At 37.4% G+C, this 27,326-nt stretch overlaps 2 protein-coding genes across 2 annotated transcripts in view; one reads left to right on the top strand and one right to left on the bottom strand.

The window, feature by feature from the left end:
• NBEAL1 (neurobeachin like 1) overlaps nucleotides 1-22,727 on the top strand; it is a 93,850-nt gene extending 71,123 nt beyond the window's left edge. The window contains exons 37-54 of the mRNA XM_009289491.2: nucleotides 386-487; nucleotides 1,695-1,790; nucleotides 1,891-2,015; nucleotides 3,251-3,391; nucleotides 3,487-3,617; nucleotides 4,884-4,993; nucleotides 5,551-5,668; nucleotides 6,339-6,436; nucleotides 6,733-6,849; nucleotides 7,354-7,443; nucleotides 8,604-8,713; nucleotides 9,348-9,520; nucleotides 9,910-10,004; nucleotides 11,978-12,094; nucleotides 12,770-12,931; nucleotides 14,039-14,187; nucleotides 14,705-14,840; nucleotides 17,438-22,727. Of these exons, the coding sequence (XP_009287766.1) occupies nucleotides 386-487; nucleotides 1,695-1,790; nucleotides 1,891-2,015; nucleotides 3,251-3,391; nucleotides 3,487-3,617; nucleotides 4,884-4,993; nucleotides 5,551-5,668; nucleotides 6,339-6,436; nucleotides 6,733-6,849; nucleotides 7,354-7,443; nucleotides 8,604-8,713; nucleotides 9,348-9,520; nucleotides 9,910-10,004; nucleotides 11,978-12,094; nucleotides 12,770-12,931; nucleotides 14,039-14,187; nucleotides 14,705-14,840; nucleotides 17,438-17,539 (2,172 nt within the window). The 3' untranslated portion in view covers nucleotides 17,540-22,727. The remainder of the gene's footprint in view (nucleotides 1-385; nucleotides 488-1,694; nucleotides 1,791-1,890; nucleotides 2,016-3,250; nucleotides 3,392-3,486; nucleotides 3,618-4,883; nucleotides 4,994-5,550; nucleotides 5,669-6,338; nucleotides 6,437-6,732; nucleotides 6,850-7,353; nucleotides 7,444-8,603; nucleotides 8,714-9,347; nucleotides 9,521-9,909; nucleotides 10,005-11,977; nucleotides 12,095-12,769; nucleotides 12,932-14,038; nucleotides 14,188-14,704; nucleotides 14,841-17,437) is intronic.
• Nucleotides 22,728-24,093: 1,366 nt separating this feature from the next.
• The window catches only part of LOC103907450 (alpha-aspartyl dipeptidase), an 8,484-nt gene continuing 5,251 nt past the window's right edge, over nucleotides 24,094-27,326 (bottom strand). The window contains exons 6-8 of the mRNA XM_019474678.1: nucleotides 26,052-26,111; nucleotides 25,143-25,225; nucleotides 24,094-24,599 (exon numbers count right to left, since the gene is read on the bottom strand). Of these exons, the coding sequence (XP_019330223.1) occupies nucleotides 24,521-24,599; nucleotides 25,143-25,225; nucleotides 26,052-26,111 (222 nt within the window). The 3' untranslated portion in view covers nucleotides 24,094-24,520. The remainder of the gene's footprint in view (nucleotides 24,600-25,142; nucleotides 25,226-26,051; nucleotides 26,112-27,326) is intronic.

The following is a 27,326-nucleotide window of genomic DNA, read 5'->3' as shown; positions in this document are numbered from 1 at the left end:
TTTTGTTTTGGGTTTTTTGTTGTTTTGTTTTTTTTTTTTAGTAAATAAATCTTTGCAATAGTTTTGTAGGGAAAACATTGGTGTAATTTTATTTGAACAGCAGCAGTATTTCCTAGAAAAATTCTGTGGGAATAATGATTTCCTGTGTAGCATCTACACACACACACACAAAAAAAATCACTTCATAAGATATAAAGGCAACATATGTTGTAACTGAAGGATGTCACGTCCATCCATGTCCAAACGTTTTATGCAGCAAGAGATAGAAGTGTTTAAAAGTGTAACTGTGTTCCATTTATTTCACATTTTAATTAGCAGAGAAGTTGTTTACTTGTCAGCTTCAATCTCCAGAATAATTTTTTTTATTAATGCTGTTTTCTAACAGGTACGAAACAAAGTATATAGTCGAATATTGTCACTGCGTTCTCCAAATATTTCTGGGACCAGATCTCTGCAGGAACTTTTTAAAGCTTCAGGTTTGATGCAGGTACGAGACTTCAGCATAAATGGTCTAGAGCATTCCTCTGCTGCTTGAAGGAGTCCTGGAAGGTCCTGGACTACTGATTTTACTTTTTTTTGCCCCAGTGTTTAGTTGGCAACTGCCAACTGCTGTACCCTCAGTCTGGTCCCTGAACTTTCACATGCATATTTTTAGAATTCCTGTGTTTTGTTTTTACAGTCAGTGAGGTAAATGGATAGAGCCAGGCTCTGCTGATGTGATTATGACAAGTGTTCCAATAAGAATGGAAAACATGTAGCAGACTTGCTTCTGTTTTTATTCCATGATCTTGAGTGCACCTTTTGGAACTTCTTTCACTGCATGTGTGAATAACTTTCCCTGCTACCTTTTCATGATGGGGCTTTCAACAAAACCCACGTGAAGATTAAGCAGGAAATACGGTATTAAGGGAATTAGTAATATTGGTATAAAAGGAAAATGTCAAAATGTCTGTATTACGCTAAACATGGATAAATTTATTAAATGTAGTAAATGTATTTTTATCTTCCATCTCTTTATGCCACAATTATTGTTTTCTCTGAGGGAGGAAGCTTTACAAATGACTTTTAAAATACTGGAAATACTTTGTTTTTTCTTTGTTTCCCTAATGATAAAAGCTACCATGTTGTATATTTAAGTAGAGAAAATATGATCCGTAATGAAATGTCTCCATCGCACTACAGACAGATATTGAGCCCTTCTGAACCAGCTCTGTTCTTTGGTTTAAAATACAATAGTGGAGCAAAGGCGCAAGGGCAATGTTAGTTTAAAAATTCCTGTACCATTAACCAATGGGAGAACAATTTATAAATAAGTTTGGACCTTAGAACTCTAATGGATTTGAGAGTTCTGTTCCCCTTTTTCTCAGTACCTGTTTACCTGCCTTCTTTTTGTTTCTTTCATTTCTGTTTTTCTTCTTTTTTTATTCTGAGGCTGCTAGTTGTCTGCTGCCCTGTATTTAAAACAGTACTGGCATCAATCAGGGGCATGATTTCAATGAAATATAGGTAGCACAGTCATTGACTCAAAGGGAAAATAAACTTTATTAGGAGAAATTAAATTTGGACTTTCATACCATTCTTAAAGTCTTGTGCCACTACTATCCTCTGGCAGATAAATACTGGCAAGACATGTAATTTGCAATAGTGGTATCTTTGATATAGTGACTTCCATTGTCTCTTTTTTTGTCCTTCAGAAATGGGTGAATAGAGAAATATCCAACTTTGACTACCTTATTCAGCTGAACACAATGGCAGGACGAACTTACAATGACCTTGCTCAATATCCTGTGGTAATTAAAATAATTTTTAAATTTTTGCAAAAGGTATGTGTTTTTTCTGTTTTGAAAGATGGATTTTTAATCTCAGTTTGATCTTTGACTCTTTTCTTAGTTCCCCTGGATTTTACGAGATTATACTTCAGAAGAACTGGACCTGAATAATCCTGCAGTCTTTAGGGATCTGTCCAAACCCATAGGGGTGGTAAATGAAAAGAATGCTAAGGCTGTGAAAGAGAAGTATGTATTTGATTGCTCAGCTATATTTCTCTCTCTTTTCTGAGCCTCCAGGCTAATAACACATTTTAAAAATGAAGTGGTGACAGTGAAATTTTTAAAAGCTAGTTTTATAACGTCACAGATGCATTTGCAAAGGTTGTTGATTTGTTGTTCCTGCTGCATTCAGATTAGTTTATATGGCACTGAAATGACAAAACTTACTGTTGTAAATTTTCAATTGTTTCTCATGTGGAGATGAAAAACTGAAAGGCTGTAGAAACACTTAATTTAATGGCCCAGCAGCTTTAAGAGACGTACGGTGTCCCATGTCTGCTTCAAGATAAGGAATGTGAAATCATACTGATGAGTTGAGCTGCCTGTGCTGAGAGGTAGCATTGATCCTAAATCTGTGCTTCCTGCCCTTTTTTTCAAGCATAGATTATTATTTTTGAAATAAAATATAACTCAGTGACTTACAGCAGCTCCTCTGTAGGTAGGAATGGCAAGTACTTACACCCACACATCAGTGTAGCGATCCTTCCTTTTTTGCTAGTGTGGGGAGTGAGTGTGCTATCATACCAGATGGCACTTGCCAGGCTGCTTCCAAAACCAGCTTTCTTCTGAAAACTTGGAACATGGAGAATTTTCTCTGAACGATTAGGCTCTATCCCTGACTGTAATGAAATTGGTTCTCTAGCAGTATGTTTATCTGTAATTTCTCTTACTAGCCTTGTGGCACTGAGGAATATATCAGCCAGATGATGGCATAGTACTGTAGAGTGAGTTTGCTAGTAGAAAAGGAAATGGACATGAGTGTTAAATCTCTTTTCTGCATCCTGACACAGTCACACACACACACACTCTTTTTTTGGTTTTTTTTTTTTAAATCTTGCAGGAAACTGTCACAAGTCCCTTCAGTAATAAATATTCAGCTTAGTGATGTGGGGTTTTTTTTGTTGTATAAAGTCATGCTAAATCAGGCCTGTCTTGCCCAGTTTCTGACAGGTGATAGCAGATGCCCAGGGAAGAGTATAAGAACAGGCATGCAAAGGCTTCAGCCAGGGTACATTTCTATCTTTCAGCAGTCTTTTGCTTAGGGACTTTGTAAGTCAGGATTTCCTCATGTTTAATAGAACTCAATGTATTTTTCTCTGCTGTGATTGCTTCTTTTGAATCCTTGCCTCCAATAAGTATAAGCCACATAGTGCTTAACTACTGTAGTGCTCAGTTGTAATTATAAAGATTTATTTTTTTAGATATGAGAATTTCGAGGATCCTCTTGGAATAATTGACAAATTTCACTATGGGACACATTACTCAAATGCTGCGGGTGTCATGCATTATCTCATTCGGGTAGAACCTTTCACAACACTTCATATCCAACTTCAAAGTGGCAGGTATGCTGTGAGCAAATAAGCAGCACCTTTATTTTTCTTCTTTATCATTTACTGAGGGAATGATCAAAGTCTAACCTGAGTTTTCTGATCCACAGATTTGACTGCGCTGACAGGCAGTTCCACTCTATTCCTGCTACCTGGCAGGCTCTCATGGACAACCCCAATGATGTCAAGGAACTTATCCCAGAGTTCTTCTACTTCCCAGAGTTCCTGGAGAATCAAAATGGTAAACTGACTGCTCAGAATATTCTCACAGAAAACTGTTCTTGCATTCTTCAGAACAGAATTGTTACAACCATTTGTGAATGCTGTGGACCACTTCTTTTTTAAGCTTTATAGTGTGCTTGTAGAAATTATTTTAATCATCATGCTAGCTTCAGACTGTTTAATGAAGACACCAGTTGTGTTAAGCAGCAGCCTAAACGTTGTTTAAAATTCAGACTGGGGGCTTAAGGATTGCTAAAACTAGTGTTGTTTACCTGATGTAAAATATCAGAGATGCTCGTTTGGATATTTGAAAAAGTTAGCAATAATTAATCTTGATTAAATAGTTAGCAAAAGTTAATGCAGATTAATTAGTATTCTTTTTACTGGGTTCATTGGGTGATAGAGTTTGGACATCTTCAAGCATGTGAGGTCTTTTATTTGTTCTGGGCAACCAGCATATTTTCTGCTTGTTACTGTTACCTTCCAATGCAATGTTAAGTCACCTGATTCTAGAGCCATGTAAGGTTTCAGTACCCATCAGAAGAAGGGAAAAAAAAAAAGCTGTTTTACTCACATAATGCTGATTGAAAAGACAGCATCCTGCATTCTGATATGAGACTCCTAGCCACTTTTTAATTCACATTTATTGCATAGGGAATTGTTTCTCTACCTGTTAGACAATTTAAAAATGGATTTGTATGTTTGTGCTGCTGCTATTTTAGTCTGCTAGCTACAATCTACTAGACTTCTAAGTTACAAAAATTGGAAACACCAATTTCATCTCTTGCAAAAGAGACACACTTTCAAAAGTCACACTTTCAAAAGTCATTTAAGTATTTAGAGTTGTTCTAATGAAAGCTGGTGGGATTTAAGACTTCTTGAAAGCCTTGATTCTACAACCATTTAAACCTGTAAGTAGCTTCATTCTTAGGAATAACCTCATTGAAATATTTTTGACTCTTAATCCTGGTAAAACAAAGCAAATGCAGATATGTTTACAGATAGGTGTGTAAATGATTAATGCTACTTTTAAGGTTGGGACTTCAGCTTCGAAATCATTTAGGTGCTTTGGACAATTGTTATCCTGTATCATTTAACATTTTAAACATTTAGTGCAGGACTTAGCCTCCTATGTCAGTGGTAGGGTTATTGGAGATTTACATTAAGAATTTTTCAATATCCTTCCCTTGCATTGAGAAAAGAATGCTTTTTAATCTTTATTAAGAAACCAAGATATTTGAAATATCTTATCGTAACTCTTAAAATTCTCCACATTATTCACTAGGTTTTAACTTAGGTCAGCTTCAAATATCCAAAGAGGTGGTAAATGATGTTGTTCTCCCCAAATGGGCCCACTCCCCAGAAGACTTCATCTATAAACACAGGAAGGCTCTGGTAAGATGATATTTGATAAAGAAAGTACACCCACACATTGTCCCTGTGGCTTAAGTGTAAAATACTGGGACTACATTCAAACTAGAGTTGTGGTTGTATCTGACATTCCAAGTACCATTAGAACTTTCAGTTAAAAGCACTGTGCGTGCTGATAAAATGCTCAAAAGAAAAAAGGAAAGAGCCTGAAGATAATAATCATTTGGGAGTTTGCTGCTCTAGGAAATAAAATGCAGAATTAGGTGGTTTTAGGTAATAAGGCTTCTCTTGCTTTTTAAAGATTATTCTGTATGGTACTAGGGAACTAGCAGCTTACCTTCCCTTGCACAGTTGCATTTCAATATTCTAGATGTGCTGCTTCACTGTATTAATTTTCCCTCTTACCTGGCAGTTACTGCCCTTAACACACACGAATATTCTTATGGTTCTGCTCTATACATTGGTATATACCTAGTTTGTGGATAGTTTAGGAATTAAATCTCTTTCACAGAAAATAGTAAATACTTCAAGAAGGGAGCAGTACTTCTCTTACTCTTACAAGAGCATTTTTTTCTTTCTAGGAATCTGAGTATGTTTCTGCTCATCTTCATGAATGGATAGATTTGATTTTTGGCTACAAGCAGAGGGGACCAGCTGCAGTGGAGGCACTCAATGTGTTCTATTATTGTACTTATGAAGGTACAAAGCAGTATGCTCTCTTGTCATTGTCATCAGACTTGTGGGTTTTCAGTATTAGACAGAAAACACTTGATTTGTGAGCATGCCATACAGTAGCATATAGTAAGGCAACAGAATTATAGATGAAATATGGCAGCATAACTTATAATTTATCATCAAATAACCAGACTATTTGATGCTTTGATCAGAAGTTGTGAACCTGAAATGTTAATAAAGTTTTTTTTAAAGGAGGGCTGTTCCAGTTGCTTGTATTTTGTTTCTAACAGTGCTTGGGTTTTTTTTTTAGTTTCTCATTTGCTTGTTTAAAAGCATTTGTGGGAAGAGGTTTCTTGTGGTTTAAGCGTCAAAGCAAGTTGCTTTAAAAACAACAGATATTGAAGACAAATGTTAGTCTGTTAATTCCAAAGGTGAATTTTGGATGGCTTTTGTGTGCAACTTACTGCATGCATGAAGTATATTAAATTCATTTGATAAGACAAAACCCTGCAATTCTTGCACTTACAGATACACTTAAAATTCCACGTGCAGAGCAGAGCTTTTCTGGGGTAAAGGGTGATAATACTGCAATTAATTTGTTTTGCAACATTTGTTGACCATATCGGTTCTCAATAAGTTGTTTGGATTATGTTTTTTCTTTTTTCTACCCTTCATCGTTCTGGTTGCGATCCAGGAGCTGTGGATTTGGATGCTTTAACAGATGAGAAAGAAAGGAAAGCTTTAGAAGGGATGATAAACAATTTTGGGCAAACTCCCTGTCAGCTGTTAAAGGTAATGCTCTTTGTTGCCTCTCAATTAGACCTTTGTGGTTAAATCCAACTTACAAAGTTGGATTTACAAAGGACTTCTGACAAAATGAGAAGATAATGGTTTATAATTTTAGGAATGTTAAGTCTTTGCCACATTACATTTGTAAAGGTCACTTTGATGGAAATTTAGCATATCGTTTTCAAAAGAAATTGATTTACTTTAAGAATGGAAATTGCCAATAAGATTCCAAGTATCTTTGACTTGAACAAAATGACAAATTTGTCTAATTTGATATTCCTTTGAATATCGTCTCCTAGGAGCCCCATCCGCAAAGGCTGTCAGCAGAAGAGGTGGTGCAAAGACTAACTAAAAGTGATACCTCTACTCTGAATCTCTTCCAGCACCTCACTGAACTGAAGTCATTCTTCATAGAGGTAGATGTGTTACTTGAAATTGTTTAAAGTCTAATCTGAAACTTCTGATGTACTTGAAACAAAAGGTCACAACCTAGATGAAAATAAACTTGCTTCCTATTTAAAGAAAATATTTTAAAATGCAATGTATATAAAATGAGCTCTGTCTTTTTAGTTAGCTTAGGTTGAATCCCATAAAGTTGTATCTGCTGGCCACTTGTGTGGTGGTGTTTGAGTATTAAGTTAGCCACCACACAAAGAAAGCTAAGAACATCGCTGGTGGTATCTGAGGACTCACTGAACTTGGTAGCTAAACTCACTGATTCAGGACAGAGCCAGGGTTTCATTTCTGGTGTTCGCGACAAAGCATACCTGTGTGAACTGAATATGTGTGTACCAGTGCCTTAGAGAACTGTAGAGGTCTGACATTGATTCCAGAGGCCTTGGGTCTTACTCTTTACAGGTTCTAGATTTGTCCTTTAGCTCTTGGATATAATAAGACCAAAACCATGTCCTTTCTCTTAGGGAATCAGTGACGGTGTGCCCATTGTCAAAGCTGTTGTCCCCAGAAATCAGTCACGTTCCTTTATTTCTCAGGGAAGCCCAGAGATCTTGGTGAGTTGCATGTGTCAATACTATTCTTAGACTGCAGACAGTCAAATAGGTGTATTTTTTTCATACAGCTTGTAGAGAAACACTTCTTAACTGTTCCTGTTCAAATGTGTTCCTTTAATCTATAATGAATGTCAGCTATAAGTTAAATATTTGCCTTCTGAAGAGAAGCCAGGCTGATTTGTTGAATGTTATTTAAGAGCTGATGAGACATGAGTGTAAGTTGTAGTGAGGTGTATTGTAAGTTGCCCACTTGATCCACTTCTATGGTAGCAATCAATTTCCTAATGCAATGCAGCCCAGCTTTAAAATGACAGGATTGAGTAATTAATGGCATCGTTATGTTTGTCGTTACTTTCCAACGCATATAAATGGAACTATACCGTATGTGGCATATACACACTCCAAAGGCCTGCACTGTTTGTAAAATTAACTTTTGCACTAATACAGGTGCTGGTACTATGGCAGATGGCCAAATGATGATAGGAGGAAAGTGTTTGTGTATTTACATCTGTATGTATGGTCTGCGTACTGGCCCCTGTGCAGTAATACCTGTGTTTTGCAGGAAAGAATATTCTTTTCCAATATTCCTATTTTGTAGGTCAAACTTACTGTCCTGGCTTAATGTGGTATGTGCATATGTAATTTGGAATTTGGACACATCTAAAATTCTCATTGTGTTTTCTCTAAATATCTGATGAAAATAACCTTGAATATTTAGATTCCTTTCTTACTTTCTCAGAAATAGAACTGTAGTACAATTTTTTTAAAACTTCCTGTGTTAATATGTTAACTATTAATTATTACTATTTCAAAGAAGAGGTTTAAACTAAATGACTGAATTTGTAATGAAATGTTTGAGAGGGGTTGGTTGGCTTGGCTTTTTGGTTTTTGTCTCCTCCCCACCCTGCCCCTCCTCTTCAACTTCTCTGACCTGTCTAGAACATACACTATTCTAACTTGATAATACCACATGTGGATTAACTCATCTGAGCTGTTTGGGTTTTTTTAAATATTTGTGGGGGGAGGAGTGTGTGTGCTTTTTTTCTTTGTGGTAAATTCTCAAGAAGCCTATGCTGGATTTTATGCAAGCTCCATTACCATCAAAGGCAAGCAGAAAATATGCCTCTGGGTTTCACTGATTTTTCTATCAAAATTTTTAGGTAACGGCAAGTCTGAACTGCATTATTGGAACTCATGGTTGGCTACCCTATGATAAAAATATCTCCAACTATTTTACATTCATCAGAGATACCACAGTGACAAATCCCAAGTAAGCAAATGATGAGGAGAGGTGCAGATGAATGCATCTACAGTAATAAAATACAGTAATTGTTCAACAATCAGTGGATCGTACTGTTTTCATTGTCTGAGTTTTCACCTAAGAATGCATCTTCTGATGTTCAATAATATTACCTCTAATCTGTAATACTGTTCTGGTAAAGAGTTGTGTAAGTGGCATTTCAAGGTTCTTCATTCTTAGAGCTACTTCTAATTTTTTTTCTAATTATCAGTCGTAAAAACTAATCTTGGAATCTGAGATGGGCAGTCTTCATACTTTCTTATGCTATAGTGCAGGTATATGTGGTGGTTTTGTTTCTTTTGTTTTTAGAAGATTCCTTTTTTCTTTAATGTTACAATACTTAGTAGGGACATGAGTTATCCATATAGAATCAAATTGTATAAAAGACAGAAAAGATCTAAGGTGAAATCTTGCTTCCACTTGCTGATGGCAGTGAGAGTTTTGCCATGGATATCAGGGGGCCAGAATTTAACTTTTTTTTAAATTTTCTATATATAGCCTCTTCTATACATGGAATTTCTTATTAATTTTTAAGGATATAGGAAGCGCAAAATACATTGATTCGAACTAAGGTTACTCTTAACTGCTCATCATTTGCCTACAGAACACAACGCAACATGAGTGGTCCTTTTGCACCGGGGCTGGAGATCACCTCTAAGTTGTTTGCAGTATCCCATGATGCAAAACTGCTCTTTAGTGGAGGACACTGGGACAATAGCATCAGAGTGACATCTCTTACAAAAGGCAAACTGATTGGACAGCACATCAGGCACATGGGTTAGTAGCTCTTTATATTGTGAAATGAAAGGTTTTATGTATTGTACCTTGATGTTTGGTCTTCTGGGAAAGAATTATAGCCAGTGCACTTGAGCAGACAAGCATAGCAGTTATAAAGGAATGGCAGCGTAAGAACGAACAAAATACTTGAATCATGATTATACGTAAATACTTGAGCATGGTTTTTTAGTTGTTGTAGTGATGGTTTAATGTAATTTCAAAATAAGGCTTGACTGCTGGTTTTAGTTCAGCCCTTTTCACAGTGGAACATTTCATGCTGACTGCAAATCAGGATGCATTGTTGACATATTGCGTGCACGTTGTCACTCTGTGGGAAATTAGTCTTAAATATCTATGTGATAACTTCCTGTTTTCTTTCCTTTATCTAGATATTGTGACCTGCGTGGCAATAGACTACTGTGGAATTCATTTAATTTCAGGCTCCAGAGATACTACCTGTATGATATGGCAAATAGTTCAGCAGGTAGGTTATTTAGGCATACTCTTGAGAAGCAGTTTCTGAATGTTCTTTGTGCTTCTCTGTTTTGCTGTGATGGTTTATTGATTTCCTTTCTTTCAGGTTTGCAGGGAAGGTAGTCCACTAAAGTTGATTAGCTTGGTAATTTTGCTACTCCCGTTGTCTTCTATGTTTGAAATATTCACTATACACATTAGTTATTATATAGCTGAAGTATGGTATTTTAGAGGCACTCTTAAAGATTTCATAGATTATTTTCAGGGTAGACAAATATCCCCTATTGTACAGCTGGAAGAATGGAAGAAGAGAGACACTTCTTGAGACTACTGAAATTAGTCAGAACAATGTTTGTAGTTGAGCATTTTTACGTTTCTAGGCTGCTGTTCGCTCCAGTAGTTGCATTTTAGAATTGCGTTTCCTCTGTGGGAAGTACTGATGACTATACTAGGAGTTAGGAAAAACAACGCTAGTCTGTTACCTGGATTTATGCTAGCATTTTAGAATCCTTTAATATTGGTCTTGTGCTTTCACACAATGAAAGCAGCTGTGTGATGCGTGTGCATACTTACACTCAAAACGTGAGGCCATTTCCATTGTTATGCATTTTAAATGTTCATTTCTCATTGCTGCGTTACAGATATACGAGTAGGATTAACTGCAGGGGGCAGCTGTCATGTTATGGACAGTACATTTGGTCAGGTCACCCTGTTCTTATTGAACTAAAGTCAGCGCATGAAACCAGTACAGTGGTGCATAACTACATGTGTTTTTGTGGAAGCTGCCTTTATGGTGGTAGTATTTATAATTCTTTCAAGAAGTACTTTGTACCAATAGTGCGTGGTCAAAAAGGTGAGACCTTAGTGCTCACAACAGTATGGTGTGTGGTGGTTTTTTTTTTGTCTCAAGCAAGGATAGATGTTGGAAATTTTTTAGTTTATTTATCTTTTCAGTGTCAGTTAAATAAGTCATCCTCTGGAGATTATCTTTGTTTAGAATTGCTTTTTCTTAAGATTTTTAATGTATTTTTTATTTAATGGATGTATAAATGATGATGTATGTATTGTAAATTCTTCTTGTGAGAGTTTTATCTTGGTCTTTACAAAGTGGCAGCAATGGACTGCATACTGTCACTTCCGTTCTACTTGTCTGCTCTGCATTGTCAACTTCTTTCCCAGCTCTGTATTTTGACACTTGTTCTGCATTTCTGCATGCTTCAGGCTTTCAGGGCTTGGTTGGCAGTCAAATTTCTACCACAGAAATGAGAATAAAGAGTCCTCTGCAGAACTATTTACTGTACCTTCTCTCTAAGCACAGGTCTTGCCTTAGAACTGGTTTGAGAATAAGTCTGTATATGCTGACAGTACACTCACTGGAACAAAAGTACTAAATAATTTTGACACCCTGCAGTCATGTGGGAAAATGACTTTTTAATGAGCATTATTGCAAGGTTTCCTTTGCATATCATACTTCTGGTAGTCACTGAGAAGGATTATTTCCTCACTTTTCCTTAGAAAATGGGACAGATTTGCTGTAATTTTAAGCAAAATAGCTTTCAGTTTCTTTAAGCTTGACTGTGAAGATAGTGCTTAATTCTAGTGTAAACTGTAAGAACTGAACAAGCGCAGATACACAGGTGAAGAAAAAGTGGGTGGATGGGTGGGTGAACAACTCCTATTAGGACTGCTTACTGTGGTCCTTGCACACCTGGACATCTGAAGAGATAGAAACAAGTCAGCTAAGTAACTCTGTCTTTCACATCCACATAGTAACTATGTTCGTTCATTCTTGTGATTTCAGTAAATAGGGCTGCTGACATAAAAGGCAATAAATTGAAATTGGAATGGGTGAGTTATGCCTTTGGTTTTGGCCTATGTCAAATATACATCTCTCACAACTGATACTGAAGATACCAGAAATTTATTTTTTGTTTGTCCTTCAGCTGCAAGAGAATGTGTCATTGCACTTTTTGTTACTCTCAGGGAGGAGTGCCTGTAGGCCTGGCACCTAAGCCATTACAGATCCTTTATGGGCATACTGACGAAGTTTCGAGTGTTGGCATCAGCACTGAACTGGATATGGCAGTGTCAGGATCCAGGGTAAGCGTTGTCATACTTTTCCCTTCTTTGCCGCTTCTCTACTCACACCATAGAGTTTGAAGTTGATTAAGAATAATACAAAAAATGTGACTATTTCACGATTTTTTTTCTTCAGTCTTGTGCATCAAGAAGATATGTTCCATCTCCCTTGCTGCCTGCTTAAATCAGGCTGTCTCAAACTGCTCTGCACAGCATAGACCTCAGCCACCATGTTGTGTTATTCTGCACAGATGAGCTTTAACATGTGTGGACTTATTTGGAGAGCTTAATCTTCTCATAGAAACCATTCTGTGACAGTTTCTTCCCTGCTTCCTTAACCTTGAATGTTCTGTGCAGCTTACTCATGCTCTACCTTACTGTACTACACTGGCAGGCTTCTGAACTCTGACTTTGTACTGCACATAATGCCTACTCATAAATGTGACCTATGAAATGGCCGATTTGCTGCCTCTCCTTCCTCTCTTGCCCTGTTTGCATTTGTTTTTTCATATGCCTATAGTACATGGCCTTGAGGGGAAGGCTTCTTTGTGTAGAGTTCCTAATGCTCAGGAGTCTTGGTCTCCAGTTAAGAATTTAAGTGCTTTCAAAATATTCCCTCTGTATTTAAATACTCTTTCTGTGTGTTGCGGTAACTTACCTGCTGAGTAACAACTTACCTAAATTTGGTCACTGCAGGATGGGACTGTTATTGTCCACACTATTCGGAAAGGTCAGTACGTGAGGACTTTGCGACCACCTTGTGAGAGTTCTCTCCTGCTGACTATTCCCAATCTGGCTGTGTCCTGGGAAGGCCATATAGTTGTCCACACCAGCATAGAAGGAAAGACTACTCTTAAGGTACTTAGGTTCATGGAATGCCTCTGTTTCTTTCGCTGAAGACTTTAATCATAAATGTACTAAACTTTATCCTTATTTTCTAAAGTAATGAGGCTTTTTGAGCATGCTATGTCTGTTTCCTTATATTTTTTATTTTGCTAGCCAATTTGAGTGAAATTTGATTAAAAGATGTATCACTGACATACTGTGCTCCTGTAAGTGTCCTGAAAATCTCCAAACACCTGCAAGGAAGATGCCCAAGCACATGCTAATGAATCTTCCTGGGAGAGCCGCTTTGAAATGGAAAACTAGGAGAAGCAAGTTCCACTGTGCACAGAAACAGAGGCTTATAAGGGGAGCAGTAGGTTCTGGGTGCAAGATGCCCAGTGACTACACTGATGTTTCTTAGTTTTAGATTGGAGAGATAGCTATAAGGTTCACAGTGTAGCTTATTCTGTCTATTGAGTAGCTGTGTAGTTGCTTTAATAAGGGTAGAGCTGTTACGATTTCTATGAGCATGGGAGATTTCTTGGAAGACAAATTTATTGGATGTAGGCACGCTAGCTGGAAGATGGGGAGAGAAGAGACCAAGGTACTGTCAGGCTGGAAGAACTTAAAATAGTTGCGTTAGCTGCATCTTTAATCCATCAAGAATTCATCGCCTTGTCCAGAAAATGCTTCTAGATCTAGCTCTGTGGAAATATACCTATTTCCTTCTGCTTTTCAATTTGGGGTGGGGGAGAGGGAGCGTGGCAGCAGGGCTGAAGATAAGAGTGCTCTCTTCCTTTCTTCTTCCTTGACAAAAACGCTTATAAAATAGGGACCTATCCATTAAATCCTTGGATGTTTCCAGAAAACTTGGAATTGATTAGATGGATAGGTAAGACGTTACCATGTTACATCAAGAGGTAACGGGAGTAACTTCAAAAATTTCCATACAGGACCTGGTATACATGCATATTGCGTATAGGCTAGGTACTCTTCTATCATTCAACAAGGAAACTGTTGTCAGTAATATTATCTGTGGGTTATTGCCCAAGTTAGCTCCTGTTAGTGAGCTAAAGATACAAATAATACACTCTTAATCCAGTCAGTCCTCTGTGACGGATTTATTTTTGATCTATTCAGGATAAGAATGCATTACATCTCTATTCTGTCAATGGAAAATATCTGGGTTCTGAGACTCTGAAGGAGGAAGTGTCAGATATGTGTGTGACTGGCGAGTATATCGTGATGGGCAGCTTACAGGGATTTCTTTCCATACGGGATCTCTACAGGTAATGTACCACCATCAGTAGTTTATAATTGACGTGCAAATATAAAGGCTTATTGAGAAATGGCTGTGTAACATGGACTTTGCTTGGTGCTGTAGGTGGTAGCCATTGCTCTTTTTCTGTGTCCCTGAAAAAACTCTTTTGGGGGGAACTAAGATAGGGAGAAAAGAAAAATGAGATGTTGCACCAGACCCCTTTCTTCCTAGGCATTTATCCCAATTCTACACCTAGAACTGACAGAATTTAGGAAGAGCTGTGTCTGACATCTGCAAGCTGTGATTTGTCTTAATTTACTGACTTACCCAGCCATGCCTTTTCTTGTTATTGGACCTCTATTCTGGGGTACAATTAGATCGTTCCTTAGGAGTTTACAATAGTTGAAATTGCAAACTGGATCCTTGAGAAACTGTGTTTTATAGTGCATCCTGTAGACAGCAATTTCAACTGCAGTGTGATTCTTTGCAGTATGTGCAAACAAATAGATGATGTGCTTTCTCTATGTGGTTTTTGTTCATTTCAGCCTGAGTCTCAGCATCTCCCCCTTAGCCATGCGACTGCCAATTCACTGCATTTCTGTCACGAAAGAGTATAGCCACATCCTTGTTGGCTTGGAGGACGGCAAGTTGATTATCGTTGGTGTTGGCAAGCCAGCAGAGGTAAAACCCACCATCAAGAACTTTTTCTACCGAACAGTGGGAAGTTCACTTATTTCTGCTTTCCAGTTGAGCAAGAGGTCTCCTCTATGGCAGGGTAAATTTAAGAGCAAGTTTCAGTTTTCAGTGGGAAAGAAATAACTTTTGAGACTGCTCTACTGAAATTTCTCATTAAGAATCAAAGGTATATAGGGATTGGAGATGGGAAGCTCAGCTGGACTAACTCCCAGACTTTATCACTCACATCTGAATAAGCAAAGTCATAGTAGCTAACCTTTTCTGAACGTGATAGTGTTGTCAGCCACTTCTTGATGAAATAATTTTCCAGAAGAAAATTGGAAATGAAAGAGAGCAAGCTACTTTATTTTTTTATGGTTTCTGTCAGATATCTTTTAATATGCATTGACTGACATTGGGGAAAAAAAAATACTACTACTTTCTGTTAAGAGTCTCTAATTGCAATGCACAGAGAAGCACTTGTGTAGGTTCCCAATATGCTCTCTGCTCCATACGGTGAATATAAACTTGTTGGTACTGCATATGCAATATCAAATACAGAGCATCCATCTGCCAAATAGCTATGCCCAATTTTTCTTGTGCAAAACATAGATTTTGCTTTAGGTACTTCTTGTCATGACTTTCAACTTACTCGAGTTAGCTTAAACCTGCTTCTCTTTATAACCCAATCTCCGCTGTGCTGTAGTGTGTTTATCTGAAAGTGTGATTATCACTTCTGCATGACCTTTAGTACATGGCAGAAAAGTGTGTCTTAATTTAATTTTATATTTTAATTGTGAAAACAAAGTGACTTTATTTGCCAGTATTTTAAAATGTTTTAGCTAGGAAATACACAGTTTAATATTTGAAACAGGCTTCACACAATGTTAGTCTGATCTTGCTTGCAGCGGATGGGGAAGGGAGGTTTCCACTTCCAGTTTGTCAATTCTACAGCAGGAAAAAGCTGTCCAAGAGCTGCTTATGATGTGGTTAAACATATGTTTGTAACAGCAGTTTTAAAGTCACTGTCACTTCTAAGCTTCCTGTTCCATAGGAAAGATCTTTTGTAGGCTGAAAATTATGTATCTCATTAGACTGAAGGCTTGTTTTCTTTTTTTCAGTTCTTAATCACATCTATTTTTCTAACTATGGAGAAAGTGTTGTTTCAAAGACTGGATTCCTTTTATGAATGTAGAGGCTTTCCAATGACGGGTTTTTTTCCAATATTTTCTGTTTATAATTCAGATGATCTGCAAGCTTAATATCCATGTAAAGAGATTTTAAAAAAAAAAAAAACCAAAACCCACAAACGTATAAGGAACAACATTGTCCCAGATTTTCTAGTTTTCTATAATGGCATCAATCAATATATTTCAAAAGCATATGTATGTGGGGTATTTATTTGTTGATTGATTTATTTGTAGTTTGGAAGGAATATATTCATTACTAGAATTTTATCCTTATACAGAAGACAGTGTTGTAGTCCTGGCTTTTGGTGGTGATACTGATCCTTAGGATAAAGGGAGAGACCGACCTTTATTGTGTGTAAAGTGAAATGCTGCTTGGTATTAAGATTGGCCTTTAGTGTTTCTGCATTGACAGTATCCAGTATGAAGTGAAGTATTATAAATGTTTTTGTATTTTTAACAATTACGTAGCTGTTTGGGATGTTGCAGAAGTCTGGGGTATTATCACCCGTTAGTGTTAATCCCTGTCAGCACTGTGCCTTTTCTAGAACACTGCTGCTGTGATGATACAGTTCTTAAGCATGCTTAATTTGTAGTACTAACTGCTGAGAACTGTTCTCAAACTTGTGCGGTTAAGGTGTGCATCTTGTTTATTAAACTGCAAGGGATTTCATAAACTAATCAGCTGCTAGGCTGATCACTACTGGCCAATCATAAGCCTTGTACTTAAGGAGTAAATTAAAACAGTTTCTTCCAAAGTGTTGTCAGATTGCAGACCTACCAGATGCTGGATTTAATATGGCCTCTGGTTGCTTGTTATCTGTCTTTACTTATGGAATATTCAGTATGAATTATTTCTGGTTTAAATTTTACTCTGAGCACTTCACCCAGGAACTTTGGAAGACTGTATAAATTTGACACCAGGAGATAACCTTTCTCTCTTTCCTTCATTCTGCCATCACTGCTCTGCATTTTGGTTATCTTTTCCTTTTCACTTCTAGCAATTTCTGTTTGCAATATCTAAAATAAAATGTCCTTTCTTCTAATTTGGTTCATTTTTTTTTGACACTCACCTCTTTTTTTCCTTCCTATCAAAATAGCAATCTAAACACTGTTTCTAAGCCGTTTGAAATAGGTTAAGTATTAAATATGCATTACTTGGCAATATCCCTTTAACTGTTCAAAATCAGAGAAGACTGTGATTAGTGTTTTGTCTGTTGTTTTTTGTCAGTCCCAAGAACCATCCCTTATGTGTAACTTTTGGTTTGTTTTAAAATAATTTTTGTTGGTGTAGTTTTGTTTATGCGGTACATTGTAGTGTCTGCATTTCACCAGAATCAGTGTCTGAATTCCTTTTTAATTTATCCACCTTATCCCTTCCCCCTCCTTTTGTTTCTCTGAATTACTTTTAAACAGATGCGCTCAGGTCAGCTTTCCCGAAAGCTGTGGGGATCAAGCAAACGGCTCAGCCAGATTTCATCAGGAGAGACTGAATATAACACTCAAGATTCCAAGTGATTGCTGCTTCTACCTTCTCTCATGGATTCCAGAAACATATTTAATCTTTTGGTCACTTTAATTGTATAGCTCAACTTTCAGGGGCTTGATTCTTAAGTCTGTTGAAGATGAACCTATGGTAGAGGTATAGTAATAAGCATATGTACTCATGCAAGTTAGCTTGCTTGCATATTTTTCCTTAACTGTGTTGACTTGGTCACAGCAGAATCCCTCTCTAACTAGCTGCTAAAACTGTGCTTCAGGAAAAAAGAAAAGAGATGGGAAAAAAAACCCCAAAAAAACAAAAAAGAAAAACCCAAAACCCCCCCAAACCTCCAAACCCAAGCTTGCTAATTGAATTTAAGATAAGTAGCATTTGATTTAAAGCTGTGTATGGCCAGATGCTCCTTGATCACAAAGAAGGTATTTGGCTTTGCTTTGACAGCATTGTAATTCCCCAGCAGTAAATTAAAATCTGGCAGTTATAATGGTCAGATTCAAAATTGGGATAGCTGATAGTAATGACCTTTTCTATATGGTTTTTAGGCCAATGAACAATTTATTGCAATTTGTTCCTGTAAATGGCTATTGCTATCTTCTTTTGTGTAGTTTCAGTTTTAGGCTGTTCTGCAAGGAACATCTGTGTTGCACTACTTGATTATCAGAAATTGTTTAAAGTACAGGCATGAATAACTTCAAAGGAGTTGAAGGTGGTGAAGGAGCTGAAGGAGGTAGGAAATACTTGCTGCTGAAAATTATTTATATTGTTAAGTAGACTAAGACACACACCAAGAAATCCCATAATATATTTAATGTCTTGAAGAAATACAAAGGAAGACTCAGTATCTATATTGGTCAAAGATCAATCTGCTTCATTAATAAGGCAACTCCTACAAACCAAAGATAAATTTCCACTGCAAAATCATTTAAACAACATTGCAGCACAATTTAATTAAATAGCACCTGTTTGTTTCTTGGCTTGGTGTTCACCAAACCAGTTAGCCATATTTTTTTTTTCTGTAAAAACAAGCAGGGAAACAGATAACGTATCAATTTTCAAGATGTGTTTAAGACCTGGGAAAAGAAAATACCAGATCCTTATGTGCGCTATATCCAACGAAATAGTTATGGATTGTATGCTGTATTTTGGAGAAGCCATTACTGAATTTTTTTGGTTTAGGGATAGGTGATGGTGACAGAAGGGTGTGTGTTTTCCTATCTTTCTGACATTTTTATAATGTTAACGATTTAAATGATAAACCCCATACTGTTGGAGAAGCCTGGTGCTGAGGGAAAAATATGAATTTTTGGATCAGCGTGCAAAGGTATGTGTGCATGTGTATATATGTGTGTATGTTTGTGCGTGTGTATATATATGTATATACATGTATGTATGTCTATTAAAAGGACAAAATACCATGGGGTAAGGGGAGTATAGATATGCGGCAGAGCTATAAGTGATTGTTAGCTAGTATGTTCCCTTTTGGCTACCCCTTTCTTCCCTCTACCATCACTTTTCTTGTTATTTTTATTTATTTATGGAAATGAATGTGTGTTGTATCTCCTATAAATGTTATCAGATATTCCCTGTGGCTGGGGAGCTGTTGACCTACCTGAGGAACTCCATAATGTATAATCTCATTTCATTAACTTTTAGCACAATATTTATTAACTTTGTAGAACTAGTAATACCTCCTTACCCCGCAAAAGGATCATCTTTACAAGTTCTGTTAGTCTCATTAAAACTGTTTTCTCCTCCTCAATTTCTTTACTGGAAAAAAAAAATCCCTCTTAATGACTGATTCGCGTGCTGTGTAAAGAAAGTTGCGTTGCTTTTTCTTAACTTTTGTAAATGAAATAATAAATCAGACTAGTGAACAAGTGGGTCTATGCATAGCTGCAGTATTCTAACTAATCACTGTGACAGACTGGATCGTCTGGAAAGTTAGGAGAAAATAAGAATTATTTTCCTGAGTCACTTGCCAAGAAAGCATTAAATTTCCAAGAGTAGAGCGGTGTGGTTTTTTCAGACTCCATGTATGTGAAGAAAACACATCCCGTATTTTCAAATAAGCTATAGAGAAGTGAAAAATACTATTTTTAATCAATTACCTATCCAGTAAGAATACTAAGGATACTCTGGAAGTATTAAGTGTGTATAGGAGAATGTGAAGTATGTTTGTCCATTATGATTTCATGAAGAAAGGATTTCAGGGGAGCGCTTTTGAGAGTAGTTTAGAAGAATTTCAGCTCAGAATGTGTGATTTTTCTGTGTTATGGGAAGTTGGAAAAAAAGAACTCATTTGGGGCATTGAGTTGATGTTTTTTGTAAGTATGCATATATGTTCTGTTTAAATGCATATATGAGGTTAAGTGTTTACTTGCAGGGGAAGGGGGCAGGAAATTATGTTTCGGGCAGAATCAAGTGGAAAAATTGAGGAGCTAGGTCTTTTGTAGTGTTTGGTGAGAGCATAGTTTTCTTCTTGTCAGTTGCACAGAGGGGTTTGCATAAGGGTTTGAAAATGTCCTACTGTGGATTAGGTATGTTTATACAACAGTTGAATTAATGTTTTTAGTAGTTTAATATTAAAGAATACTGAATACACTGTGTCAGTTTAAGTAAAATATAATGTAGTTGCAATAATTGGGGATGAAAGAGTTTATGGTGAAGCGCTTTGACATTTGAATACCATCATTTCAGTGCATCGCAAGCATTAGGTGATCCTCACAAATATCTGGGACAGGTTTAAATGTAGACAGTTCTTGGGCTCTCAAACTTGAGGCTAGTTTGTGCTCTGCACAAAGCAGCAGCAGCAAAATGAGGAGGGGGACAGGTGAGCTCTGAGCTGCTTCATGCTCTACGCAGAATGGCAACCGTTGCCTTTTGATCTTTTATCTGGTCCTTGAGGATGGGAGGGTATATACCATCACACGCTTAGCGTTCTTGCCAGAGGCCCTCTGGAAAGACCCGCATAGGTTTGAAGGTCTGCACTTTGCCTTTATCTAAAACCAGCTTTAAATAAAAGATACAGGTGGTAAGTGTGAGCATTAGCTGGTATGTTGTTTCTTTCGGTTTTAACTTATTTGTATAAGTCTCTTTAGAAAATAATTTTTCTGATCAGCTGTTTAGATTGGTTGAATTGCAGTCTGTTATGCAGTGCACTGTGAATTAGTGAACTGACTTTCATAATTCTTTGATTTCCTCAAGTCAATAAAGCTTAGCATCACATTTTGTTTTTCATGTAGTATTGGTGAAATAAGATTCTCCTTTGTTTTTGAACGAAGATTTATTTAAGTGTAAAAAGTAAAGCTGTGAGATGAGAGAATTCTGATTAGGAATTCGGAATAAACAAGTCTTAAGCGACAGTTGGTTCATAACACTACATTTGTCAAGATCATCTTGGTGTTTTCTTCTTACATTTAATTTTTGGTACAACCCTAATGATGTTTATCAAAGTTTAACATATACTTACCTTTGAAGCTGAGTAAGTAAATAGGAGTGTAAATACATATATCTAAAAAACTGAAAACTGACTCTCTTTTCATACCTGTATATAAGTGAGATCAAGTAGTTAGCAATATTGAGTAACTTCTCCCTAGCACAGTTTTGAACTTGCATACCAAAGGATGATATTTAGAAGACATCTCTCCTTTATTTCAAGTAAAACGTTTGTTAAATTTCTCTTTATCAATTTACTTATAATTCTTGATAGTATTCTTAGTTGTCTTTTTGTCTGTAGTGAAGAATCTTACCTAGTCTGTGCAGTTTTTGTACTATACGAGCATTCAGAAAGTGAAATGTTTGCTGTTCAAGTTAGCATCTGACTTACGTAAATTATTCTGTATCAACATACTTGTTGTCTAATACTTGCTCATAGGATATCTAGAAACCATGTCTTCTATCATCCATATACCTTACCAACACCAGCACAAAATAATAATCCCAATCTTAAACTAACTGCACTTCTCCTGATGGTTAATACACATTGTGGAAATTAGGTTTCAGGAAGACGGTTTGATTTAAAAAGGGAAAAAAAAAAAGGTAACATCCCCACACACATATTACAGTTGTTTTGCTAATCTGCAACATTGATATAAACAAGCTTTTTTCCCCTGGTATACCTTAGATTATGAATATTATCACAAAACAGGTTTATCAAAGTCTTTACAGGCTTTAAATAGTCTAGTCAATTGGCTGCTTTATAAGGACCCTCTTTGAAGTTGTATTTCTGTGTCCTTTAAATGAAGCGCAAAGAACTAAGTTTCTGCACTGTAAAGATTCTGTATGGGAGTGGTAACAGTCCTACATCAGTCTGCTTTAAGATAGTCCTGCAGGAATGATAAATTTATTTTTATTTGTAATGCACAATTATTAGGCAGGTCTTTTAACTCTTGCCTTAGTCAATGGGAGCTGTATACCTCACTTCCCTAGACCATGTCTCCCTTCTCCCTGTTCCCTCTGCAAGTCTTTCCCAATCTCAATTAAAAAAAATCATTAGAAAATACGTGTACAGCAACCAAATGCTTCACAAAGCTTTTACCGTGTATGTGTATTTAGTTGAAAATGTGTATCTATATATGGATTATGGTATGGTAGGGAGCTTTAGAGCTAGGGAGGGGAGTAGAGGAGGTGTCAGCCTCCTTCCACTCCTACATTGAGAGTCTGTGTAGGCACTTGCTCTGTATTGTCCCCTGAAGGCACTCCTCTCTTCCACTGTTAAAGGCACCTTGCTGGCTAGGTTAGATGCTGAGGCTAGGTGCTGTGAATATTTTTTTTTTTCCTTTCAAAGAATTAAAAAAAAAACAAACCCACACGCATATAAATGCATATCCTAATGTGAACCTAAGGCCTGATCTAATAAATACTGTTAGATGAAAGCACTACATAGGGTTATATTTAATTGGGTGGAAATTCAAGCATGTGCTTCAGTGCTTTTTAGAATGGGCTTTTCATGCTTTTTGGTTTAAAAGCTATGTTGGTTTCAGCTGTAAACATGATACTTGTTAGTAGTCTCCTTTTGGGGAGAGTAACAGTTTTTGTGCAGTCATATGCCTGTGGTTCATTGTATACCAATGTTAGACTCAACTGAAGTGTTTGGAAGATGTCTTTCCTTCCATCCCAAGGAGCCAAATTCTCCTTGTTATTACTAATTGCCCTTGTTAGCACATACTTTTAAAGGAAGCAAGGGGTTTCTGAAAAGCTACTGCAGTTTAAAAAAAAAAAAAAAAAAAAAAATTGGTAAAATACTATTGTCCCCTTCTTCACTATTATAGTCATCAGATGCCTGAATGCAGAAATGCCTCTGAGTGGCAGCACAGCATGCTCTGCAGTTTGAGTCGAGTGCTATTCATCTTACTGCAGTCTTGAACACTCCATACACGAGGAACTGCTTGTAGTGTTTAATCATAGGTACCCTTTGTTCGGTTTTAATTCACCTTTTTGCTGTGCATCTGTGTAAGAAAACCAGTGTGTCTTTTTTTAGTTACCATTTACCCAAATGGCCCAGATAAAATAGGTGTTTCACTTCTTTTCTTCAGGAGAGTTCCTCTAGTTGTGTGTTCTTTGTTTTCATCTACTGGACTTGGGAAATTTGGCAAGTATTTCCAGAGCTTAGGTCTGTGATTATACTCGGCACAGACACAATTTCGTAACATGTCTTCTGTCCCAGAAGCATGATTGTCAGTATAGATTATGGTTTAAAGCTGCTAAGGTGGTTTGAGATTGAAATATAAAACATCCAGCCATAGATCTAACTGAACTTAGAGGCCACTTGTTTATTTAGCTTCCTATCTAGTCAGTATTTTCTTCTGGAGGGAGCCATATTTTTTGCCTTGAAGTAACTTTTTAAAATAAACTTTAGTCTTGCACCTGACAGTACTGCTTTAGTCATACGTAGCTGTGAGCTGTTGCTTAAAGCCATGAGGGAAAAAAAAATTCAAGGAAAACTTGTGATAATGTGTTCTGATTCAACCCTTCACTATGCAGGAGCAGCTTAATATAAGATTAGAGAAATGCTGCTTGTAAGACTTACCTCCCTTTCGTCAGTGTTTGGATGGAAGCTGTGATGCTACTCCGTTTGCTTGATGAACTTTTACTGAAGCTAATGAGGGAGTGGAAACAAAGGCCTTACAGCAAGAGTTAACCATATCTTCTGATAATTCTTACAGATTGTGCAATTGTGTGATTACAAATGGATTTTTAAATGCCAAAAAATGCCTTTTTTAAGACTTAAATGTTAGGTCTGAGGAGTGTTGGGAATACCTACTTTCAAAAATGAGCCTTCAGGCACTGTAATGAACTTGCTGTCAGTCTTCTGTGCAATATCTTTTTCCCTTCTGGGTGCTTTAAGAGTATACTGTATGTCTTAGTTTGTTTTGATCAGTATGTCTTAAGAGTGTGTATATTGGCTAATGGTGGATTTTTTTCTGTACAGCACGGTGGAAGATGTTTTAAAATTTTGCACTTTTCTAGGATTTGCAAGTTTGTAACCTGACAATTTTTAACGTGCACACTTTTGTACATAATTAGCATTGTATATATTTAACATGAGTCTGAAGCAAATAAAAGTAATTGAATGCATAACTTCTCCCTTTATTACTAGCGCAAAAATTAAACTAATAGTGTGGGAGTACACTAAAACAATTCTTCCATTTAGCAGGTTAAGCTAGGTAGCAGGAACAGCTGACTCAGTGTCCTGTCTTAATTGTGTTAAAGTAACTTTTTTTTGGTGGGGAAGGAATCAAAGTGGATAACATGAATGTACAGACCCTTTCAGACTATGAATAGCTATGATTACCCAAGTATTGCAATAAAAATTGTCTTTTTGCAGGGAAGGAGAGATGTCCGAGACGTGAATTAGGGTGGGGAAAAGAGCCCACTAACGCATATTTATCTTTATTTATAAAGATAAGGTTCTCCACCCACCCTGGGACTAGAAGCATCTCTTTCCTTCCTCCTCATTGTCTTCCCATATAGTGACTTTTGTTGTAGAATATGCAAGGCTACAGATTCTGGAGATTACTGTCAATCAGGAGGAAACTGAAATCTGTTCCAGGCTCATGTTCAGTTGGTTTCTTACCCCTGTAAACAAGACAAACCATGCTGTGAGCTTTAACAGGAGCTAGGACTACTGTGCTTCCATCTGTTACTAGGTATAGAACAAGACATCCTTATTCATAACAAGCAGAGTTTTGACTCCCTGCCTTACCTGCACCACGGGACATATATATTAGATTTCTTAGTAATGTTCATATGACTAAAGACATCCTTGTTCTAGAGTTCAATGCATTAGGGCCAAACTGGCATTCCCCTGGCCTTCAATAACAGAACTGACTGACTACTGGGGCTCTTTCTGTGAACGGTAACTACAGTTCAGAAACACAAGCATCAACAGATATAATGCCATAGCACTTAACTGGGTAAGTTAGACATCCTTTAGAGTGCTGTCATATTGCCCGCTCCTTTGGAGCGTAAAGCAATACTCATGTTTTCCCCAAAGAGAAATGGAAGCAAGTGATTAAATAACTTCTGACGTGGGGGACAGGCAGCATGTGTCAGGGGTCTAACAGAAGTCTCCCTTCCTTTCTATCTGAAGGAGGATAGCCATTCAAATGAAGCATTTACCTCAAAAACAGACGTGCTCCTGTCACTCCTTGCAAAGTGGCTTTGTCTCCTTCCACTAGCAGCATCGCACCTTCCCGCAAGCCCTAATGTAGGTGGAAACATTTAACATTATTTTCCAGCTATCTGAAAGGCTAGAATGCTTGTCACAAGCAGGCCAGTCAGTGCAGCTCGCCATGACTACAAACAAGACTTTCTCGCTCACCTATTTCGAACAAAGATGCAAAGATCAAATTAGGTGAGCTATCTTGTTTTAGAAGCTGGTGTTCTTGTTTATTTTATTTTTCCCTTTTAAAGAAGGAGAAACCATTAAGGAGAAAAGGAAAATGTGTTTTTTCCACAATTACTTCCACTATCACCATTCTTAGCTCCGGTTTGGGCCAAGCAACAGCCAGCTGGGTTTGTTAGAGCACAAACTTCATACTCCAAGCTCAAGCACAGGCACAGGACACCCAAGGTCCCACTTCCCCAGATAGACATACTGTAATTACGAATATACTACTGAATGAGCAAATTCAGAAACCTACAGAGATTAAAACAAAATGTAAAGTTAATACCACCTGCGAAAAGATTAAGGGGAGGTATCTTACCATCTGCATGCACACCACCCCCAGCATACAACATACGACTGGTGGCCAGTGACTGGAAAGATCAGAGCTGCCTGAAATACAGTGTTTGGTAACAGGACTCCAAGCATCTAATGGGCAGAATGCATTTCATTTGTTCTAAACGATTTTCTGCAAGTGAGCAAAATCCAAGGTTGAAGCTCTTAGCAAGAATATAACTGGCCTTCCATGCGAGTTCTGTAAGGCTTGTCAAGCAGGGGAACCCACACTGAAAGCTAGCAAGAATGCATTTAAAATGTCTACCATGCTACAGCCATGAGCTTCCTAACTGGGAACTACTACTCACCAGAACTGGAGGGGTGTTTGGTTCTTCATGATATTGATGAATTCTTTCCTCTCTTGTCTCCTGCAATAATGAGCATAGATTTAGCTGCCCAGGCAGTAAGGTAGAACTTGGAGCTATCCAAGTAGCAGGACACTGAGCAATTTCATAACATTAAACAAAGCAGGCACTTCCCCTCAAGCAGAATGCTTTCATTAGACTAATGTATTGAAGGAAGTGGCAGGATTGACTTTAATAGATATGTATTTTACCCTTCATCACTAGCAGCAATTGCTGTAGGTTAATAAAACAGAACTCTCACAATTCCAACCCTGAAAAGCCTTAAAACTTACTTCCACTCAATTCATCCAGCTTTTTTAAATTTTTTTAAATGCTATCTCTATGTGCTCACTCTCAGAACAAAAGCAGCGAGGAAGGTGGTGGAAGCAAATGCCTGAGATGCCACCTTCATGAAAGAGGGCAGTGAATCAGGGATTTCCACTGATTGAATATCTGCTTGTTTGTCCTCAAATAGGTATTACACGGAATAATTTCATTCTCTGAACAGCTCTGCCATGTTTCCTGAGGGTTTGCTGCTGAACTGAGCAACAGTAGTTAAAGAAATCAAACCAGAAGCATTTGTTGGTAAGGAAACACAGGAACACAGCAGGGACTTGATACAGCGCAGAGCTTCCAGCCTCTTGGAGAAACAGCAAAAGTTATTTATAGGGAAAAGACTGCCTGCTTATCTAGTGACAAGCTGATTAAATGAGTACCTACAACTTCATCTAAATTCTAGAAGCACACCCTGATCCTCCATCTCTTCGGTGTCCCCTAATTCTTAACACTTCCTCTAACCATGAAGAAATTTTGATTACAAGGAGGAAAGTATTTGGGCTGTTAAAAGATGCACCACAGAACTGTTCCCTGAGGAGTTAGCTCCTGACAGGTTATTCAAGAATCAGCTCCTCCATAGTGGAGACGTCAGTCTTTATGCTTGATGGTTGAAGTGTTTTTCTTTCAGCTACACTAGTACATGTGCTTGCTCAGTACTGGGCATTACAGGGTGTGCTCTCTGCAGGGACGCTAGTGCCTAGGTATTTTCTTATACAACAAGTTTGCATGCAATCTAAAGATCTCCCTGTTCTGATAGTTCTTTCGGACCTTTAGATATTTAAGCCTCTTAACGTATGTTTAAGTTAGGTCTTCTCAAACAGCAGGCAAGACAGACTATGGCAGGACTTTCCAGAAACACCGTGCATTGCATCGTAACATTTCAAGTTTCTCCCCCCTCCCCCC

This window comes from Aptenodytes forsteri, unplaced genomic scaffold (genome assembly GCF_000699145.1).
Source record: "Aptenodytes forsteri isolate BGI_AS27 unplaced genomic scaffold, ASM69914v1 Scaffold442, whole genome shotgun sequence".
NCBI lineage: Eukaryota > Metazoa > Chordata > Aves > Sphenisciformes > Spheniscidae > Aptenodytes > Aptenodytes forsteri.
The sequence above is the reverse complement of the archived record's forward strand: the minus strand, read 5'-3'. Positions and strand labels throughout refer to the sequence as shown.